Source organism: Camelus bactrianus, chromosome 3, assembly GCF_048773025.1.
Source record: "Camelus bactrianus isolate YW-2024 breed Bactrian camel chromosome 3, ASM4877302v1, whole genome shotgun sequence".
Taxonomy (NCBI): domain Eukaryota; kingdom Metazoa; phylum Chordata; class Mammalia; order Artiodactyla; family Camelidae; genus Camelus; species Camelus bactrianus.
This window is the reverse complement of record NC_133541.1, coordinates 49,613,846-49,637,100: the sequence shown is the minus strand read 5'-3', so window position 1 is coordinate 49,637,100 and position 23,255 is coordinate 49,613,846. Positions and strand designations below refer to the sequence as shown.

Genomic DNA, 23,255 nt, shown 5'->3' with positions numbered 1-23,255 from the left:
GAACATGATACCGGTTTCAACTTTTCTTCTCCCTCTCTGACATAAGTGAAGTATTCAAATATTTTCATGTACACGTAACAAAAGGGGAAAAAAACCTGAGTCTCATTTTCCTTGAAGTTTTTTGGGTTGCATTGATTTAATTTCAGGCACTTCCTTGTTCCAACATGTTCTAAATCTCAAAGAGCACTTGACAGTTATGCACACATTTCCTCTAAAATATATTAATAAATTTTAATTAGTAAGGTGCAACTATAATAATGGATTACAACCTGAAGAGGAAACTTCTATGTTAACTTTCAAAATTTCAAGTCTTGCCACACATTCATACACATTTGTACAATCTATCCTGTTTTATTCACGAAAACGTCACTTAGTTTTAATTCCTTTTTTTGGAGAGCAGTATCTTTCCTTCCTCCCTCACCAAAAGCTGAATCTAGGACCAAATGATTAGAAATACATCAATAGGAGTTAAAATGTGGGGAAAACATTTTTTTTTTTTACTACACTATACAACTAAGTACTCAATTTTACAAACAGATGTCAAACAAGAGTGTCCCCCTCAAGTGTAAGCTAACAAAATCCCTCCAAACAAAACAAAACAAAACCCAAACAGCAAAAAACAACCCAACAAGACCTATCTGGACCCAAAACAGAGGGAGGGAAGGAAAGCTCATTTCCTTTCTTTAAAAATCAGAGTGAAACATCTATAGTTAAACAACTTTATTAACATAGTCAAGCAGTGATTAACATTCACATCTATTATGTCACATCATACAAATGTAAATACAAAATTACTACAGTACAATATATATTCTCTGCATGATCCAAAATATTTGGTGGCCCCAAAAAACTCTCTTTAAAATTCAGCAGCTTATCAAAAATTAAAACCGTATTCTATTTAAAATGAAGATCTGTTAGCACAGAGTTTGACTTCAAGAAGTATCAATTTAGTACAGTTTGAGAAGTTGCAGGAGGATATGTTTGAAGGACACATTCTAACATAGTGTGGCAGGTACAGGAAACATCAGATTTAAAGCTTTTAAAGCATAACTCATACAACCTAAGTTGTCAGCAGAAAGATCCAGTTATTTATAACTAAAGCTAAAACTACTAAATTATTGCACCCAATATTAACATGAATATTAAGTGTAAAACTGTTTCATAATATGAAGTGAAGTCATTAGCCATGTTTAAACATCTCTTCTCACAGATGATAATCTATTGAGTAAAATTAATTACACAGTATTGTCTTATTATTATCTCCATAAAATTCATCCAATCTTAATTTGGTTCTACACCCACAGAGGAAAACAGCAATGAAGCAATGTGGGACAAGTACAGCAGAACCCCTTTATGAGGCTGGTATGGGGAGGGAACCAACACTGCCTTATAGGCTAACCGTGTTATATGGTAAGCTTTTAAGAAAATACTTAGACTTGCAAAACAGCTAATTCTGCATAATACCAAGCCATAGTATAAGGGGATTCTATGGTAGATGAACACAAATTGTAACTAAAGGGAAAATACTATTTTCTTAGTGATATTGGCAAATAGATTTGGTTTGGTTTTAAAATATACAAGAGGTGAAAAAAATCACTATTTTAACTTCCCTCAAAATCATGCATACACTTTAAAAAAAATACATTCTGGGATACAAATCACAATAAACAGTTGCTATAATTTAAATGTATACCTTAAAATTAATAAGTATAATAATTAGGCATAAAGATAAAGAATTCTCTACATATAATACCAATGGGGGAAGATCTACATAAGACTGAAAAATTAGTCACAAGTCATCTGGAAAGTGTACAAGTGAATGAAACTTTCATGTAAAATTAATTATTAAGAGACATTAGAAATATCTCCATATTTAATACAGTATTATTATGTACTAAGTAGGTATACAATTCTCTTGCATGGTATTACTAGATAATATTGTTACACAGCTCTTCATTGATCTGACTTTTCATCTAGATTATTTTAGGCCCTTAATCTGAAAACCACAGTTTTCCTCAAGATTTCAATGCCTACGCTTCAGTAACAGTACTAGTAGCAACAGTTAGTGTTTTCCCCCTTGTATTATTTGCAAAAATAATTCAATAAGCAAAGCTGTATGAAGTTTAAAGTACTACTAAAGGAAAGATTTAAATTGCAGTTATGCATGTACACTCTTCTCCTGGGAAGAATGTTTTTGCACCGTTATCTGTTAATACATTCAATATGAATAATATAGATTAAGTATATGAAGCAAAAAAACCCCCACTTCTTTCTTTATGGCAAAGTGTTTAAGTTAAATTTAGACTAAAGGGTTTAAGACATAATTAGTTTTAATTCTGGCATTTCAGCTATGCAGGGTAATTTAGTACAGGACAGAAAATTTTCCACTTTCCTATCTTATGGGTTCAGAGAAAAGGAGAACCAAACTGAATTTTGCTTTCAAGGTAAACCTGCATGCCAAGGGCTTGCCAGGAAGGATTTATACCACTATAGTCTGCAAGAATAAGGACTGGAAAATCAGACTAAATGGGAAAATTCTTCATGAAATACACTAAAAAACCCAAATATTAAGTATAATGACCCTTTATAAGCATATGTCACCAAAGCAAGAAGGATACAAGAGTATTCACCTGAGATAAAACTTGTATCTGAATATTTTATAACTGAGTAGACAAAGCATTTCAATAGAGGAAAGTCAGTTGAAATTATTTTAAAATATACATCTGATCCTATTTTACAATATATGCAATTTAAGCAATTCAGATCAATGAAAAAGTCTTAGCAAAAAAAAAATCACAGTGTTTATCAATATGTTAATTACAAAATGTATGCTACTTATTTTGTTTTTAAGATGTAATGGCTTGGTTAAGTCTTTCAAAATCTATTCTTCTGAAATCTAACTTGCGTCACAAAATCAAGTAGCAATAATGTAAAGCATCAGAACTGGCTCTGAAAGATTATTTACATGTTGATTATTTGGAAAATAACCAACCAAAAAATATAAAAAAGTGATTTTTTTTTACACAGTATGAAGTTATTAGAGATTAGACAATACAAAAAGCAAAACTCTTTCCTGAATAAATGAATATCTGTGGCACTAAGTTCATTTACTAATGGACTGTAACATGAAACTGCCAAACATGCATTTAAATTATATTAAATACACTTTCTGTTTCCAACTTAGGTTGATCAGCAGCTTTTGTTCTGTTAGAATCCTTCAAAGAGAGAAGCTCAAACAGGAAAAAGAAGGCATATATAAAACAGTAAACACTGACCTCCTGAGGTTCCTACAACATAAAAATATTCAAGTAGAAAATCTACATCACTTAGCAGCGGCTATTTCTGTAGTTGAGCACACTAACAGCACTTTAGTGTGTAAGGAGCAGATGAAGTAAGCCGTGCTTTAAGCGTGCCAAGAGGCAGAAACACTGGAATGTAACAAAGACAAACTCAGACATTCAGTCAACATTCAAAACTATTAAGACTACATCACAAGAATTAAGTTGCTTTATATATATATCCCATGATGTATTAAGTTTTATCAGAACAGTAAATGCTAAATCGGAGCTTACCTCAAAAGATAACTTAAATGGCTTCTGCAAATTCCTACACTGTACTATGTAACTGAAATATAATTAGGAAGAAACAATAACCTCAAGGTGGGGAAAAACCCAAAAAATCCAACCTGATCTCAGGTTATCAGTCATACTTACTTACTCTAATTTTGTATCTTTAAGTTTTCTTTTAATTTAAAAACATGTTAAGCGACTACAAAAAAGGGTACATTCTTAATTTACATATCTGCCTAACTGGAAATCAACTTTTCAGTCCAAGAGGTTAACAATAAAGCTTTTCAGTCAATACAGATTTATCAATCACAGGTCCAGATAGCTTTATTTAAGGTTGTTTTTATATGTTCGTTTTAAAGTGTTCCGAAGAATTTTGCCATTTCTTTCGATTTAAAATGTTTACTACCTATTCCAAAATATTAAAGTATCTCCCATATTAAATTCTAAAAAGTTTTGAAAACTACAGAGTATCACTAGAAGTTAAGGATAAAATATCTACCCTAATCAGGTTTTAAAGACTAACTAGGAAGCAAATTTGAGCTTCCAGTGAGGCAATGATACTGGAAAGCAAAATGCTATATACCTTTTGGATCCAACTTATAATTAAAAAAAAAAAAGGGCATTATAAAATACGATCTAATTTCAGGCTCTACAGACTGAAATTTGCAAAGCCAAAGCAGAGGAAAGAAGGTGAAAGAACATGTTAAAAAAACACACACACACACACACACACACAACAACAAAACCTTTCTGCATGCTACCATGCATTTGAAATTTTTTGAAACGGTATTTATAAATTCACACGCATACAGCTCAAACTTCAGTGCAATGGCTGTATCATTCAACACTTTTAGAAGAATAGAACCATGCAAAGAGGAGCAACTACTTATAAAAATGGTTATTCAGTATTTATTCTGCAATGCAAAGGTGACAAACTAAAATATAAAAAGGTTGTTATGGCTTAACATTTCTGTTGCAGATTAAATATGCAGCATTGAAAAATGGAAAGGTGTGGCTTCATCTCTGACCAGCAGAGTTAAAAAGAAAAATCTCTCCATTTTCCTTCATCATCATGGGATACACTGTTCAGGCAATCCAAATTAATAAAGACTTGCACTTTCATATGGACACAAGATCAAGTGTACCAGTTAGGTTTTCACATTCACAGTATATAAGAAAATACACATGGAAGGAAAAGTAAAGGGTTAACTTAACAAGGATTTATTCACAGGAATACATGTAAGTAGAGAAAAATAACAGAAAAGCTAAACAAATGAAATGAAGAGGATCCAAACCAACTTTCACTCTGTAGCTTTTTACTTGCACCCCGTGTGCATATATCTAGGGCACAGAGGGCCACCAACATGCGCCAATACAGTGTAGGAACCCTGCATTACATCCATTAACTTAAACATATCTTTAAGATCATGCTTTGAACAAAAAAAGAAAGCTTAGAAGGCAATATGTTGAGTGGGAATAAACATTGAAATATAGCAATCATGTCGTCAACTTCTACAATTGTCCTTATGTGCCAACTAACATTTATGCAGCCTCTTACAGATCTTTTACCATGTAATTTAAGTTTTAGAAGTTTTGATAAAATCACTAGTAGTATATAACCATGCAGAAAGCACATCACACTGACAGCACAGAGGCAAAGATTTTGCACAGGTATATCAGCTTTCCACATTGTGCAGGTTACACACAATACAATATCAATCTTATTCCTAACAGATCCTAAAAAGATATTTCAAGGCCTAGCTGTAAACTACAGTACTTTATATCTATATTCTTAATGAAAATAAAATTCACAAATCTTAAAAAGGAATTTTAAATGCAGGGCTATATTGAATTGGTAAACTGCAACACAAACTGGCGCAACAGAGGTAACTGAATACCAATCTCACTCTATGTGATGCAAGCATGCTACTTCCCCACTAATTTAAAGTACTTTCAATCACTATGAGCCAGAATGCATGCCCGAACCTTAAACTGCACTTTAAAAATAATGTCTTGGCCTAGAAATTAAGTCTAATGAAGTACAACCATCAAATTATATCCACTACATTGATGTTTTAATGCGAAACCAAGATGTCAATCTTTAGTCTGATATGCCCAACCCCATTTATCCCGCCCGCCCTGCCCACCCCATAAAGGTGAAAGGAGTGACTCATTTGGCATTTCACAGGGTGCTTCATTGTTTAAATTTGTTGTTTTATTTCCAACTTTTTGGGGTACCTTAAATTGTAACTTCCAAGAACCTGCTTCTACTATGGGTAGGCAAGCTGATTTTAACTCTATTAGCTTCATTTGTGTAGTTCTTCGTCAGCATGCAAAAACAAGGCCCCACTATGTGGGAAATTTTATAAAAACCTTTAAATAAAAAAAAAAAAACTTTACTGTTTTGTAACCCCCTATTCTTAGGTTTCCTTTATTGTGCGCTATATAATTTTTACTCTTTCTTATCCCTATGCATCATTTATATGGTTCTTGTTTTGGTACGATTCCCCATAATATTCCAGAATGTACTGCTTAGTGAGTAGATCGAATAGATTTTTTGTTTCTTCTCATCCAGTGCGGAGTTGTAATTGGAGACAGATTTCCACCCACAAAGGCTCCAGATGTTAAAACGTTTCCCAACATCGACTTAATACAGTGACGGCAACACCTCCCTCCCACCCCTCCCAGTAGGGTTGGGATTGTACTGTATTCCCTACTGGTTTACCCTTCCCCCCTGTAAAGGGTAACATTTTCCCTGGGTGCAGAGGCTCCCTCATAGTCTCCAAGACTGAAGGACCTGTAAGAAAGCAAAATAGAATAATTTTATAACTTAAACAAAACTTTTTCTTTTAAAGCCAGGGGAACACAAAATTAAGTAACAATGATACCTCTACCTAAAGAAAATGAGAAATTGGATAAATTGTCTAAGATCATGCTAATGAGAACCACGTTGCTTCCTTCTCCTGTGGCTCTCAACGTCACCTGCATCAGATGTGAAAAGTGACTCCAAGCTGGGGACATGCATAGATAGGTGTGTAGCACGTTACACGGATGAAATACACTTCATAAGATGCCATCAATCTAATTCTTTATCCCCTTTTGCACAATGGGTTCCAACAGGAGCTGGTTATTTCTTACACAATAAGTTGCCCTACTATCTTCAAAATTAAGTAGCACTTTATTTAGGACAATCACTTTCCTTAGTGAGAATTAAAATATTATTCTTTCCCCCAATATTAAGCCAAAAAAAAAAAAAAAAAAGCATGACAGTTTTGGTTGTTTTGTCTGATGTTTTGGTTTAGGAAGTATAACAGTGTTCACACTGCACCAAGGTCACTATATTCAGCAAATACCAAAAAGTAAATTTTAACTCCTGTTTTCTTGATGTTTCTAATAACAATTCTTCCAACCTTATTTTACTCAAGTCATTTCCTAAACCCCAGGCCTCTTGATTTTTCTGATAAACACATTTTCAATGCTAGTCCAGTTTTAATCTTTTAGCCCTTGATGCCAGAAGTCAATTCTCATGTGAATCAAGCACTTTTCTAAAATACTAAACCCACAAGACACAAATAAGGGCTCAAGATCACCATGGGACAACATACACAAAGGGGTCTGAGACATTCCAGAGGCTGCAAAATCCGTTTCTACTACCCTCTGAGATTAGTCAATTTAGATGTTGCAATCTTTCCAAGTTTAAAATCTAGTTCAGAGTAAACAAACAAGTATGCAAACAAAAACTCCAACATAAAAGGCCATTCAAATAAGCGTTATGTCTTCTGGACACACAATGAGTACACTCTCTGGCTCTCCAGTTGAACAGGTCTCAGCTCACATTCAAAAGCTAAAGTTCTGGATGACTATACTAACCCATATTCCTAACATTTATTCAGCCAACTTAAGGGTCTAAGGCAACATACTAAGTTCTGGCATCACATACAGCTTAGTATTCAATCCTCATAATAACCAGGGAACTAAGGCTAAGAGACCAGAATTGTTAGTTTGACCAACAAGTCAGAAAAACTGGAACAAGAGTCCAAGTGGACTTATTCCACTACCACCCCAAATCAAAACAGAATCTCCCACTGATCATTTTAAAACACAGTGCTGGGTACAAGGTAGGTGTGCTCAATGAAATATGAAGAATAAATAATAAGCTCATATTTAGTAAGCCCAAATCCAGTTCTAATTCAGCCTGATTTTCTCTAAAGCTCCCAACATAGAAAAGTCCTTGATATGTAAGAGATGACAGACTCATGCTTTAAAACGAAATCATCTCTAACCTGCCACAGTGAATGCTGGTGACCTTTTTTATAGGGCAGAAGTTGAAAAAAGGAATAGCTGAAGAAATGCTGATAATCTAACTAGCATACTAACTTGGATTTCTTTCTCCCTAGGATTCAAAGTGGAACCATGCATTTTATCTTACTTGCTAGTTCTCTTAAAGTCTCTAGCCTTCACTTAAGTAATTCTAAGGTCCAATATAACATGAGACTTGTTTACCTTAACTTCTGTGGAGAACAAATAGCTTTTATTCTATTCAGTAATTTTATATTTAAGTCCTAAGTTTCTTTATGCTGAAAAATTCCATATTTCTTAACAACTTACCCCTAATTATGGGACTGCAGCTTAAGTGTATGAGATTAAACACCATAAAAAGCTGCAAGACGCTCTTTTAAGGGAAGCGGAAACTGGTCAGAGAAACGCCTCCAATTTTCATCCCCAACTTGATTTTTAAATCCATGAAGGATCTACAAAGAGTGAAAAAAAAAAATCATTAATTTATCAATAGCAAAAGAGAGACTCTCATATCTGCAAAGCTTCTGAAATCAAACCTTATTTATTTTATTATTCTAAAATTTAACACATTTTAAAGTAGTTATTCTCAAACTTTGTTGAATTCTACACCATTCCATGTCTTGCCTAAAAGCACCTCATAGAATATGCTAAACTTTGCTTTGAGAAATTTAGAATTCAGCAAGTGTCCTAGTAACAGATGTATTCTAAGCAATCTCTAACATACTACTAATGGAAAACAAAGCAAAAAAGATAGAATTCACCCAAGGGATGAAATTTTTATGCCATATTTAATTTATTCAAATTGAAAATATACAAAGCTTTGGGTTCATGGTTGCAACTACAGTTCACTGATTTTAATATTAAATAATTCAAATGTGTAGCAGCGTTTTATTTTGTTATAGTTGAGTGCTGACAGGAGCAAATCAAAAGAAGGCATCACTAAAAAACACACAGATTTAATCTCTGTTGTGACCACTTATATTTACTTAGTTCAACAGATTATATTATACTCCAAATCTTAGCCAGTCGTGTTTCAAAATATATGCTATTTTGCATTGGGATAATGGGACTACATGAATCAGTCATAGTGCTTGAGAAAATATTTTTAAAGTACATGCTCTACTGTACTTTAAGAAAAGATCAATTCAACTTCTTTACCAAGAACAAAAGTTATATAGTCTACCAATACTGATGAAGAGTCTAAGTTTCATATGAAATATAATTTAAACTTTCCAGCTAGGACTGTAACAGTCACAAAATGTGAATCATGAAGACTTTTTAGTTACCTTACAGAACATGTCTCTCAGATCATCTTTTGGGTTAATCCATGATGCAACAGCATCACAAAAAAATATAAAATCCTGTAACAAGCAAGAAATACATTTTAGGTTGGTATTATATTTGTTAAACACAATAAAAGATACATGAATATATATCAACAGAATATTTGGTAAAAAATTTTTTTTAATCAGCTATAATCATAAAGAATTATATGTGATTTCTTAATGGTTGTCTCTATTACTCCAGCAAAGAACCACTACTCATTCAGTTTATATTGGAACTTACTGCCCTCTAGTATTTCATTTCACATTACAAAACAAAACCCCAGTCTAGTAAACATTTAGCATCAGCAAGGGCTGAAAGCACCAAATAAGCGCCAATTTAAAAAAACCTTCATTTATTGGATTAGAAAATTACATAAATTCAATAACTTTACAGTTGACTACCCTAGAAATAATTTAAAGCTATTTAAGTATATGCAAAACAACCTTGATTTAAAGAATAGGAATTAATGTCTAAATTTCAAGATCCATCTTTAGATAGAAACTTAAATGAAATGTTCATAAGTTAGAAGAAAAATTATGTAGTTACAAATAACACCTAGCCCAACCCAACTCAAAAGAAAAACCGAAACACCCAATGCTCAGACCATTACCTAAAAATAAACAGGTTATTCTGACTAAAAGAACAAGGTGACAATAGGTATATGCTTGAAATATTTAAGTATTTTCTAATCTTGACTATCACACTGAAGCAACAGTTCAACATACAATATATCGCTTATGTTGTGACAACCTTCAATCTCACTATTAAATTCAGAGAACCTCTAATTACAAAATTTACTAATACGAAAGTATGTGCTAAAACACACTGAAGCAGATAAAATGCCTGTGCCCAAAGTTTATGATTTACTCAAATAAGATTCCTTATGTCTTCCAAATACCAAAGTCCAATGCTAAAAATTTAAACATCAAAAATAAAACTTAAGATGTTTCTTTAACTGTATCCAAATAAAGTATGTAAAAAGTAGAAACTACTACTAACTCTTTTTTTTTTTGGCTTGTCTTTAATTTTCTTAGACAGAACCTTTATGCTTTTAAAAGTGGAATCAATTGGAAGTCAACAGTGTAGGGAAATATTTCCCAATACTTTTCTTGTAAACTCAAATTCTTACTTGGTGTAAAGCAGGCTTTTACTGTTCACAAAGTTACTTATGAATTGCAAAAAAAAAAAAAAAAAAAAACTCCCTGCAATCCCCCATTCAATCTGGGCTGCTATAATCCGACAGAAAGTGGGAGGACACTTTCTTCTCGCATTCGTAGTGGAAACCTTAGCAGCAGTAACTGCTTCAGGCCTGTCAAAGAGATGCATTTCTACCAGCTCTTAAGTTGGTAGTGATTTCCTGAGCAACACACATGTTACTTTCAATGCTTAAATGTCAATTCAAAAGGGAAAAAAAGGTATTGAAAAAAAAATTCCTGTAGGAAAAGGCTCCTTCTTAATACAGTACATCATATCAGATACCTCCAAAACATATTTAAGGTGACACAAAATTCTTAAATATTGGAAAAATCCCGGAAACTCAATGCTAGGAGGTTATTTTGCTACTAGGGACCATCTTTTAAGATAGCACTGGCTTGTTTTAATAGTAAGTTATTAATGTTTTACAAATGTGAAATTAGCCAAAATGAGCTAATTGGTAAGTTTTCAATGCCTATCACCTACCTCAACTTGAATTTTATAAGCCAGTGATTCACATGTGTTTCTAAACCTGAGTTAACATACAGCACAGGAGTTTGTGTAAGATAGGAAATATCAAAAGGTCTCAATTAAATAAATATTCAAAGTACCTATCTCTTGAAAGTGAAAGGTTTTCCTGAAACCATTCCCACAACTTTCTTTTCCTTACAATTTATCTTTTGAGGACCCTGGGGCATTTAACCTAGAGCCCCACAGCCTGCATTCTGTTGGTTTTATACACATGGTGTCAATCAACACATTCCTTTGTTTTATGTCAGCTGGATCCAGAGGTTTGATCAGATTCATGTTTGACACTGCTGCCAAATAATTTTTTTTAAATGCCAAAGATGTCTAAATATAATATGTAGGACAGAAAACAAGACAAAGATGAATAAATCATAAGCTCTCAAAGTTAAAGCAGTTTCAATGGCTGATTCAATATTCTATTTTATTCACACTACTGAGTTTCTAATCTAAGTTTGATTTCTAAGTTACAGACAGAATAACCTACTCTCTTAAATGGAGAGATCCTCAAACTCAGTATATTGATATTCATGGATAGGAGACATTTACAAAGTAAATAAATGAGATACAAATATGGATGAAAGAAGCTATGGCTTAATTCAAGTCAAGAATATAATTTTCTCCTAATCTATTATTATATAACAAAAAAAGATTTAGGAAATAAAAAATAGGCATTATCATTTCAAGATATTAGGATATATACAACATTTGAAACATAGTTTGCTTCAGTATCCTAAGTGAATATTTTTATAATTATAGTTCTAAAATATTTCCTCCATTGACGTTTCATTATTCAGAATATTAAAAGTTAAATCCTTATGAACATCTTACTTGGATTACTCCACTGGGATTCACACTGATCATGGTACAAATCCCACGAAATGCTGAATCCTTTTCCTCATTGTCCCTTATGTTCCTCAGAGAGGTGCACCTATTAAATCATAGAATTGAGTTTAGCATTTAAGTAAGAAGCACATTCAACTACAATACTAATGGACAGTATTTAATGGAATAAGCACCAGAGTAGAGATAATGTTTATATTCAAAGAATTTTCATAAAGCTTAAGTTTCTCACACTTCCTGTATTACGCTGGGCCCATTTAATCTCAACATAGTGGAAATCATGAAATTCACATTTCTTACTAATAGACTGCATCTAAGTAATAATAATTGATTTTAATCTCCCATTTAAATTAATGAGCTTGAGCCAAGAATAAATTAACAATTTAAAAACCTGTATTATGACTTGTATTCCATTAAACACTACTAAAAAAATGACTTGAATTGAAAGATTGTCAATTGAAAGCAGCAGAACATAGGATATACTGCCACAATAGAAACTATTATTATACAGCTTATGGTGTAGATGTTTAACTTTTACATTAACAAGCAAATAAGATTTTTATACATAACAAATTTAAACATGTATTTCTTAATGCAATCCAAGTTTTCAAATTAATTCTAAAAAGAAACATAATGCAAAAACCTCAATTTATAGAATTTGCATGCATCTTTATTTTACTGGTGGATATTTAAATGCTTTTTATGTATAATCAAGCTTTTTAACACAGCAAGCATGTGACAATCTTATCCCATGCATCAATTAGTCGTTAGCCACAACATAAAATAAATATACATGACGATGCTACTGAAAAACCTCACAAACCTGATAGGACAAGATTAGTCACATGGTTGGCAATGATTAAGGATTGTGATTTTTGTAACCAACTGAAAATATATCTAAAAGTGAGATAGAAAGAGAAAGAAAGAGTGAAGAAAAATGAATTAAAAAAAAAGATTGAATAATACACACCAGGGTCTTATAAACTGCTGTAGCATGGGGGCCACCTCTTGAGGACAAACGTAACCAAGACGACCAATTGTTATTGCTAAGGTAACGCAATCACGGTTATACACCACCAAACGCCAACCAAGACATGAGCAAATGAGGGGGAAGGAGAAAAAATAAAGAAAAAACAACAAATAACTCAGAAACAGAAACCAACAGAATTTGTGTATGATAATAAACATAAGATTTCACCAGTGCTGTTTATTACCACCCCCTATAATAAGGGGCAGCAACATATATGGCATACTCTTGGAAAAAGAAAAACAAAAGGAATTAAAAAAACTTCAAAGATTGAGAGAACACCAAAAACCATGATGAACTGCTTATCTTGCTCAATCAAGTGTCAAAATATTTTTGATAAAAAGATGAGCGATTAAACAGACGGACTTAGATTCTTCCTTCAAAGCCAGTTGAAATTTCAGAGTTTAATAATGAAATCTATGTTTTCCCCCAAAGAAACATTAGTAAATGTGAATGATTACATTTCTGAATTGTCTATTCAAACACACTTCTCAGAAGTTAAAACAGTTAAAATCTTTCTCACTTTTCATCTCTTTTTATAAGTGATTTACATTCTTTGAAAGTTATTTAGGAATTTAATCCAAATTTTGGTGTATATATATTTTTGTTTGCTAACATTTCCAAAAGAAGCCAGTGGACCATTTGTTGCCTGATATCAAAATCAACTATCAAATTTTAGGTGTTGTGGTACATACGGAATAAATGGATTGGAAAATTGCTGTGCTATGTCAAATCCCATTCGAAAAAAACCTCTACTGGCAATGATAACGATAATAACAGTCCACTAATTTAAAACCATATTTGACATAAAGGAAATCTACAGTCCACTGTAATGAGATGTGATTATGTGGACCAAAGGAACAAATATTCTGTCCTTGCTTAAAAGGCACAGCACACCATAGATAATATAGATCATAAAACATACTGATTACATGCTAATATTTTATGTTTTAAAAACTTGAAGTGGGAATTAATCAAACATATATTTACCATCAAAATCCTTAAACTTACAAAGAGCTAAAACAAGTGCCACTCAGAACTGCATTCTGCAATTCAAAGGTACATACATATAAATACATTTATACACAACGGGAAAAAAAATACAAACAGAAAACAAACCATGAGGTGCTTTAATGGTGTTCTCTCAAAAACTTACAGGTTAACCTTTCATAAAAAAAGGGTGGGGGTAAAGAAAAATGTTTAAGGATTACTTGAAGCAAACTACACAGATAATACTAAAATCCAGCAGATTCATATGAAGCAAGAGAAAGAAAACCTATGTTCAAAAGACACAAACTATGCAACATTCTCATTAAACAGGCAAGTATGAACAATCCAATGAAACATGCGATAAAGCAGATGATGGTCCATTGAAAAAGTTCAGTGTAGGATATACTAATTAGAAAAAAAAGCAAATAACTGCATACACTAAGGAATTGGCTTTATGAAATAATAAGATAATGGTAATTAAGTTGCTAAAACCTATGGATTATTAGTCATTGACACTAATTTTATTTTAATAATAATCTGCCCAACTCTTTTGGGTAAGGAATAAGAGAAACATTTTCTGCAGCCACTTGTGACAAGAAAAATCCAGTGAATCCCAAGTATGTTTCTCAATCAATTCAATTCAACAACTTGAAAGGCATTATCAACCTTTTGCTTTCTTTAGGGTAGAATCATACTACGAATATAATCTTATAAATAAAGCCAATTTGTTCAAGGAACTGTAATAAATTCAACTGATATCCCACAAGAAACTTTAATACACATTACACTCAACATTTATTTGCAGTTATGCATTCACATTTAAAAATAAATAGGAAGTTTCTTAAGGTTCAACAGTAATTTTATAATGGCAAGTGTTCTAAATCTGAATGTCATGTATAGGTACTGCATTCTAAACAGAAAAAAAAAACCTGACAAAATTTCATAACCATCCTATACATAGATTTTTGTGCTTTTCAGCAAGAAAATCTAATTCACTTTATGCTATAAACAGTACCCATACAGCCAAACAGCCATATAACTGTTTCATAATTAAAAGATATCCTTCCATACCAATAAACATACCAATTTAAATCACATTAGGATATAACACTTTTTATAATTAAAAATGTAAAATTAAAATGCCTTTGAAAATAAATTTTTACTTAGAAAACCTCATTTGACTCTTTGTCCAGTATTTTGGTGAGGCATTCATTGACTATGAACATATTACTGGAATTATCTTTGCATATACAGAAAAAGACATACCTGATCAAAAACAAAATTTATATTTTGAAATCATTATTAGCAAAAATCAGGGAGGGTAGAAAGAAATCTCCCTGAAATGTGTTCTATAGTATGGAAGGTATTCTTTAATACAAACATGCTCTCTATAAATGCAAAAGAGAAACAAGCTTCCTGAATAAAAATCCCACAAGATACTGCTTAAGTTCCCAATTTGAAGAAAAATATACAATGAAATACAAAATACATATGCCATTGTTAACAAACTAGCCACTACAGTGTAATCGATTTTCGGCCATATTTTTACAGATTGAAAAAAAAAAATCATTACTCCCCAGCTATGAGTTACTCTCTTAATTAATGTAAAAGTAAAATTCATATTGTTCAGCAGTTATTTTATAGCTGGGTCAATTTCAGGGAGTACTAAAATACTGTTAATAGGGGAGAAAGTGTTTTTGTTTTTTTTTTTTAAAGTTTCTTTAAACTGGCTACGTAATGAAGCTAAAACAGTATAACTCATTAATGAGAATCCAAAATAGCTGTTAATAAGCTGGGTTTCTAAAGCTAGCTTTGCTTTGGTTTCTCTACGCATCTTGACTTAAAATTACAAGGCAAATAAATTTTCTTTTCACTGTAACAGTTCAGTCATATGGTACCTGTATTCTCTAACAACGTCTTTGGTGTGTTGGGTCTGTTAATGATTTCTACAAGCTGGTGCAACACCATAGGAATATAAGGCTGCATCTCTATACCTAGATCATTACCAAAAGAGAAAACAAACAAAAAGTCGGAATGTTAAAATATCAATGTAAAATATTTTGCTCCCTTTATTAACTATGATGTTATATATTTATATACATAAAGCTCATTAAAAAAGGCAATTACAAAAATATTATATCATCTAAAAATTTATACTTTTAAAAGGGGGAAAAAATCTTACCCATTTGAATGGAGATTTCTCCAATTGCCCATGTGGCATTATTGCAGACTGAAATGAACTCTGGATTTAGGTTGGTTCCCAATATTGGCATGAAATCAGCTAGAAAAAAAATTTTTTTAAAAACTATGTAGTAAACTTCTCAATAGCAATGTATTGTGCTTAAAAGGAAATCTACTGTTAGAAACTGAAATCTAGGCAAGAAATAGCGTTTTTTTTTTTTCAAAGGTGTTGGAAATAATTATCTTAAGGAACCAAAGGAGGCAATCTCTGACCACTGAACTTTCATATGATGTAGATGAGGAAACCTAAATTTTGGTTTTATTTTAAGTATCATTAAAAAGAGCTGGTCAAGTAATCTCTTTTGTCATCAGACTGAGAACATTCAAAATAAAAGTGAGGAAAACATGATACAATAGAACTTTCTTCAAAGCTAGTCTCTAACACACACAATTTTTTAAATCAACAATTTTGGCTTTTACAGTTTATCCTAGTGGTCTCCACATACCATTTTCACTTAAAAGAAATGAGGGCTCTCAGAAAAATGTCTCATTGCAGGCTAAGGGCAGGAAATGTACAACACAAGCCTGGACTATTTTGTCATACCAGAAAAGACTCAGGACTCAACTTGATAAAGCTCCCACTGCTGGCAGGAGGACAATTTGAGCATCAAGAGTTCATAGTGACACTCAAAAAATAAATACAAACAAAAACTAAACTCTCAAACGCAATATAGACAGATACCTGTAGAAGATGCTGGGAATCAATTCATTATTTTAAAAACCGGTAAATGGTCAAGTAATTATCCTGCCTCTCCTGTATGACTTGTACTTCAGGGCAATAACAGATTGATATGGAAAATGTCTCTATATATGCATTCTCACTATTAAGTGAAGAATTAGAATCACTTTTTAAACCCCTAATAAGTTAGAGGATCTCAGAGTTTCTCAAGCTCAGCAATACTGATAGCCTGGGTCAGATTATTCTGTTATGGGGGGACTGTCTCCAGCATAGTAGGATGCCTCGCAACATTCTTTGCCTCTACCCACCAGCTATCAGTAACACACCCAGTGTTCAAATGTCTCCAGACATTGCCAAATTGCCCTTGATTGAGAAACACTAACCTAGAAAATAATCATCATGGTTGACAACATAAAAAGGGAAAGACAACTAGACACTGCATACCTCCTGAAGAAGGTACATGATCTATAAAGTCATAAAATTAAAAAAAAAATCCTTTCACACAAGTTTAAACACATAAAAACTAAAATTAGGGGGAAATATTGGTAGAACAAGGTTTCCACAGAACAAGAATTTATTATAATTTCATTTAGAGTGATTAGGCTTAAACTAACATTAGTCAAAATTCAGAAAGATAGTTATTATTCTAAAGCACAACTGGGAATTGGGTGAAGGTGATCAAGCACAAACTTCAAGTTCTAAAATAAGTAAGTTCTAGGGGATGTAATGTATTACATTATGACTGTAGTTAATTAATACTGTATTGGATATTTGAAAGTTGCTAAGAGAGCAGATCTTAAAAGTTCTCATCACAAGAAAAAAAAATTTTCATAACTATGTGAGGTGATGGATGTTAACTAAACACTGTGGTAATCATTTCTCAATATATAAATATATCAAATCATTATGTTGCACCCCTTACACTTATACAATGTCATATGTCAATTACATCTTAATAAAACTGAGGGGGTGGGACCCAAAAGCACACTGTATCATATGAAAAAAGCATTCAGGTCATTGCTTTAAACCAGGGTTCAGTAAACCATGGATTATAAACTACTAACATCCAAAATGATGGGACACAGAAATGAAGGAAAAATAACCAAAACCCCATTTAATCCATGGGTCTGATGGCAATTCTGGTTACATTATTCAAGAAATCCCTTATTATCTACACAAAAGACTAAATAAAACAAATGTTATGCTATTAAAACAGAAACAAATCATCATTTACTTTTAAGTAAACTGTTCAAACTTTCCTATGATATCTGAAAAAGTATGCTGGTTTATAATGAGAGACTATTTCTGGGTACCTCTACAAAAAAGAGAGGCTATTCAGAGTATCCATGAACCAGCATACAGGACCAAGGATTCAGAGATGGGCATGTTCTTTAAAGTAATACTTTTCCAACTTTTCTCCAGTCATAGAATGCCTACTGAGCTGCTAAAGTGATGGTGAATTCAAGAAAACAAGGAACAGGCGTTCCTGTCCTGCCTGCTTCAGTCAGAAAAGCTTTATGCAGTGAAATGTACGTTTGTAAGTGTTGGGATTTCATGAACTTTAATAATACAAGCTATAGTTGATGAAAAATGTTAAAAATCATCACAGCAGTAGAAAATATTCATACCTATACAAGGCTTAACATGCTGAAAGCAAGCTTTTGTCAGGTCACCTAACAGGGCGAAGGAACTCTGTCGTACTTCGGGCATTTTATCCTACAAGAAAGAAGAAGAAATTAATGCCAATGTGACACAAAGAGGTAGGTTTCAATTCATTTTAATTTAATAAGTCTCACCTGCATGCACTGATACATTAGTGTTAGAATGTTACTTCGGGCTACTAGCTGTTCAATGTTGCCTCCAAGACCTTCAGCCAGGCCACTGAGTAAGTCAAGAGCCACTATCATAAAATCTTTATCTGGAGCCTCATATTGATCTGGTTGAGCATTGTTCAGCTGAAATTAGACACAATTTTTTTTGAAAACTTTGAATCAATTATTGAAAAAGTTTGTGTACATTATGCCTATCCTTAGAAAAATGTTTATGATGACAAGAAGGGAGAAACAAATTTTTTTTAAATACCATAGCTTGTGCAAGAGTCTTCTGTACTAGGTTTACACAACGCTGATACACAGGTTCACAGTACGGAAGGAAGCCAGATTGCAGAGCTGTGGCAACTGAAGATAGGCACTAGAAAGGATAAAGTAGATGTGTAAAATTTCTGGGTACACCTAAGATTATAATAAACACTTGAAAGTGTACTCAATAAGACCCTGGTCATCTGTGAGCCTGTCCTACTACTCTATGGTATACAGCAGGTTTATTTTTTCAAAACTTTCTTTGGATGCCATTCATTGCTGTTAAGTTTACTAGGTGGTCAGGGGAGGTTTCCTCAGGAAAAAAAAATGTAAAGATTTTTATAATGTACATTATCCTCCAGGAACAGATCTTAAGTATTATGTACTCCTATTTTTTTCTCAAATGTAAGAGAGATATTTATCATCCCATGCTGGTCAATGATGTGGGTGGAATTTACTGGGCACATTCTGAGACCCCGCATGGAAGTAAATACATCTAGCCATTATAATTCTTCTTGTTTTGTTGGGCCCAGAATTAGCCATTGCTCTTGGTCACAGAAGTTTTTACTTCTCTGGTTAGGGACAATCCATGGCAGAAGTGGTGACCCCTGAAATGACAGGGGGAACAAGAATGACTGAATTGGTTCTACCAATTTCAATTCATCTAGGTTTAAGTTACCACATTTGAGAATGTATTTCAGTTATCTGAATGGCATATAATTTTTGTTTTGTTTTAAAAAAGTAATTACACATGAAAACAAAACTTCAAACTAGACAGAAAAGGTATAAAGTGAAGTTTCTCTTATCAAAGTCCCAATGCTGCTTCACATATATGAGTGTATGTGTGTATATATAATAGATAATATATAAAAGAATTTAAACTATTAAACATTATGGCTTGGCTGTATGTGTATACAAAGACATACAGTCAAAACAGAGATGAACATATATATGTTGATATGGAAAGATCTCCAAGATAATTTATTATCAATTAAGTCGAGCAGGTTAGAAAATAAGTACAATACAATCCTGTCTACTTAAAAAAAAAAAGCATTAACACATCCATTACACTTTCTATTTCACAGTATTTCTTAGTATAGATGCACCATAATTAAAGTGATTCAAAGTTACATATTTATTCTGCTTTTAAACAGAAATGGCTCATAATGTAAATTAATTAATACTTATCATCACATATACCTGTTTTAGATTTGGACATGTATTTTTTTTGATAAAACAGATTAACTGCATATTACCAGATTAGCATACCTCAAGTAAAGGGAAGAGATCTTTATCTTCATCCTTTAACATGTTCCATTTCTGGATCAGTGGTGGCATTAGCATCTGAATATATTCCTAATTACAATGATGAAAAACACATAAAGCTCTACTCTCCTATGTTAACAAGCCCATTCTGAGTTCATGAAAATTAAACTCCATTCAGAGTAATTGTGTAAAATCATTACAGAATGAATTTTAAGACTCATTCTTTGTTCTAATTAGCACCTTTAGAAATTTTTTTGCCTGTTTTTAATTTATATCACCTTGTTCTATTTTTTTTTTGGACCTTGTTCTATTTTAAATCATCTTATACCATTTTTGAAATAAGCTGTATTCGTATACATCAAATTTGATGTAGTGGTACACATCAAATATGCCATTACATAAAAATTACTTGATCATAATCAGGAATGATCTGTTTAAGTTTTACTCTCTAGTGACTGAATTTTTTTAGTCCTGGGGCTTGTGACATGTTAACATGGCTCCTGCTCTACAGCAGGTTATAAATGACAGTTAATAAAGGTATTAAAAACAACAGTAGAAAAAGATTCATAATGATTTAAATGTCCTTAGACTGAAGAATCCATGCAACCAAATAAACATAATCATCATATAAACAAGGAGCACAGATTCTAAAGGGTCTAATCTAAGACATTAGGGATGCCCCAAACAAAAGTAAACCAATCAACATGAAAGCAAACCCACAAACAAGTGTCCTGCACCAAGTTTAACTTATAAACACAATTTCTTAAGACTTCTCATACAGTAATTATAAACGTGAAATTATTCTTCAACAGGGAATTTCTAGCTGTATTAAAATTCTAACATTATTTAAGTCATATTTAAACAAGCCAAATTCCACCCTCCTCTTCCATTCTTAACACTACTAGAGACAGAGTTTGGATCCCTACCCATACTCTGAAGCACTATTTAACATTTTAAACTGTTACCCTATTACCCTAATTTTTAATTGTTTTGGTATTTCCCATACTTGTAAGTTCCAATGAGAAAACAAAGATGTTTCGATGTGGTGTTTATGATGTGGTAGATACAAGAAGTTTAAGTAAAAGTTGAAATCCTTTATCCCCTTTCCTTTAATCACTCTAAAAAGTGTTGGTGCATTTACGGGAGATGCTGCTATAATTTCCACATCAAACACATATTTATTTTTTAAAGTACTATTTAAAAGGTAAATACACTTGCTGTTTTTTTTCAGATCTACCTTCCTAAAGCAGCAAACACTCCCAAAACATTTTAATTTATGAATTTGTTAATATATTGACTGTAACTATGCTATATAATATATAATTTTTTCATAACAATTCATCACAAACACTTACAGGTTTGTTTAAATGATGTCCTACTGAATCTGCTAATGTTCCTATGGCATCATAAAGAATGAGCAGGTTCTTATGCTGGTATTTACTAAATGCGAAGACCAACGTATCAAGTATATAAGCAAGATAAGGAACAAGTTCTGTACAAGCCTCCTCTTCTAGGGTAGCAAAGGCACTATAATTAAAAAAAAAAAAAAAAAGATTAGTATTGTAGAAAAGGAACAGTACGACAATGGTAAATCTAAAACTAAAATACTGTTGGTTCATTCAACAAGTTTATTTGATTATTTACTATTTATTTAGTCGCTCAGTGCTGGGAATATGGCAATGAACAAAACAACATCCCTATTCTCAGGGAGTTTAAATTCTAGTGATGTTCCACATTAATGAAATCAGAATAAAAACTGTTTAACTCTTCCTTTCACACTTTAACCTTCATATGCATACCAAGAGTCACAAAAAGAAACATTTTTAACACTCAGTGTGTTTGAGATATATGAGAACAGTAGTATCACAATCTCTCAAATGTTTCTTTTAGTGGGAGGAGGAAATGAGGTGCTGGAGGTCAAAGGGCACAAATTTTCAATTTATAATTGAAGAATATAAAAGAATAAATTCTAAGGATCCAGTGTACAGCACGGTAACTATAGTGAAAAATATGGCACTGTATACTTGAAAATTGCTGAGTGAAGATCTTAAGCATTCTCAAAAAAATTGTTACCTATGTTAACTATGTGAGATGACAGATATGTTAATTATCTTGATCTTGGTAAATGTAAATGCTCTATAATGCTTATGTATATCAAATCATTATTTTATTTTATATACTTAAATACATGTAATTGGGGGAGATGGGTATAGCTCAGTGGTACAGTGCGTGCTTAGCATACACAAGGTCTTAGGTTTAATCCCAGCACCTCCACCAAAAAAAGAAAGATTAAAAAAAAAAAAAACCCATGCAATTATATCTGTCAATTATTCCTTGGTAAAGTTTAAAACACCCTAAGCCCTACACTCTACATTAAAATGCACAGTGCATGTTATTATAAATTTGTTTATTTTTGGCTTACTTTTTAGGACAAATGTGCAAGAAAGGAAAACAACTCCAGAGACTCAGTACAATTACCTCAACTTAACCCAAAATTTGTATTGATTTTAAGGTGTATGTGGCTCTTCATTTGTAAAATTAAGTTTTATTTTCTTCTTTTCTACCCAGAAAGGCATTTCTTAAAATGATAGGCTTAAGCTATTTGTTAAAGTCCTGTTCATTAACACTGAACTATGTATCTAGTTCCTTAACAGCACTTTCCATAAATTATAATTGTCTAGTATACCTTATTAGCCCGTAGATTTCAAGACAGCAGAGATTGTTAAGCCCAGCATTTAGTGTATGCCTAACAATTAGTAGAAAACTGAAAAAAAAAATTGCTGGATGAATAATCTATACGAAACCAAACACAATCTGTATCCTACTCTCACTAAAAAAAATTTAGTGCTATTTATCACCGAAGTCCCCTTGGTTAACTTTCTTTCATCTCATTATGAACTGGAACTCTTCTAGGTATTTTTGCTTCAGATCTGGTAAAGTCCAACTCCACTTAAATTACTTTCCTTTTTTTTAACAGCTATTTCTTCCTATTAACAAAGTCAATGGTAAAAGCAATTTCTATTTGAAAAATTAATAACTATAAACCTAAGTGGCAGACCTTTTTAGAACATAAAAGTTTGTTCCAGAAAACTGAAATATTGGTAGTAATGAAACTAACTGCTAAGTATAATATAAAAAGAGAGGAAGCAAATGCAAGTGAGAGTGTCTACTGGAGTGGATTCACCATGTGGCAGATGACAGGTCACTGTAGGGCTTTC

The 23,255-nt window shown here is 32.5% G+C and overlaps 1 protein-coding gene and 1 non-coding gene across 4 annotated transcripts in view; both read right to left on the bottom strand.

Annotated features, from left to right (window-relative positions):
- Positions 1-705: 705 nt before the first annotated feature.
- Positions 706-23,255, bottom strand: part of TNPO1 (transportin 1) — an 85,468-nt gene continuing 62,918 nt past the window's right edge. For all 3 annotated transcript variants that reach the window (XM_074359579.1, XM_010949304.3, XM_010949305.3), the window contains exons 14-25: positions 21,393-21,564; positions 20,041-20,127; positions 18,776-18,883; positions 18,490-18,648; positions 18,322-18,409; positions 15,956-16,054; positions 15,672-15,767; positions 12,727-12,802; positions 11,745-11,844; positions 9,155-9,229; positions 8,178-8,320; positions 706-6,366 (exon numbers count right to left, since the gene is read on the bottom strand). In XM_074359579.1, coding sequence (XP_074215680.1) covers positions 8,213-8,320; positions 9,155-9,229; positions 11,745-11,844; positions 12,727-12,802; positions 15,672-15,767; positions 15,956-16,054; positions 18,322-18,409; positions 18,490-18,648; positions 18,776-18,883; positions 20,041-20,127; positions 21,393-21,564 — 1,168 coding nt within the window. In that variant the 3' untranslated portion in view covers positions 706-6,366; positions 8,178-8,212. The remainder of the gene's footprint in view (positions 6,367-8,177; positions 8,321-9,154; positions 9,230-11,744; positions 11,845-12,726; positions 12,803-15,671; positions 15,768-15,955; positions 16,055-18,321; positions 18,410-18,489; positions 18,649-18,775; positions 18,884-20,040; positions 20,128-21,392; positions 21,565-23,255) is intronic.
- Positions 10,395-10,520, bottom strand: LOC123615133 (small nucleolar RNA SNORA31). The gene has a single exon (XR_006722697.1). It is a non-coding gene; the product is annotated as a small nucleolar RNA SNORA31 (small nucleolar RNA).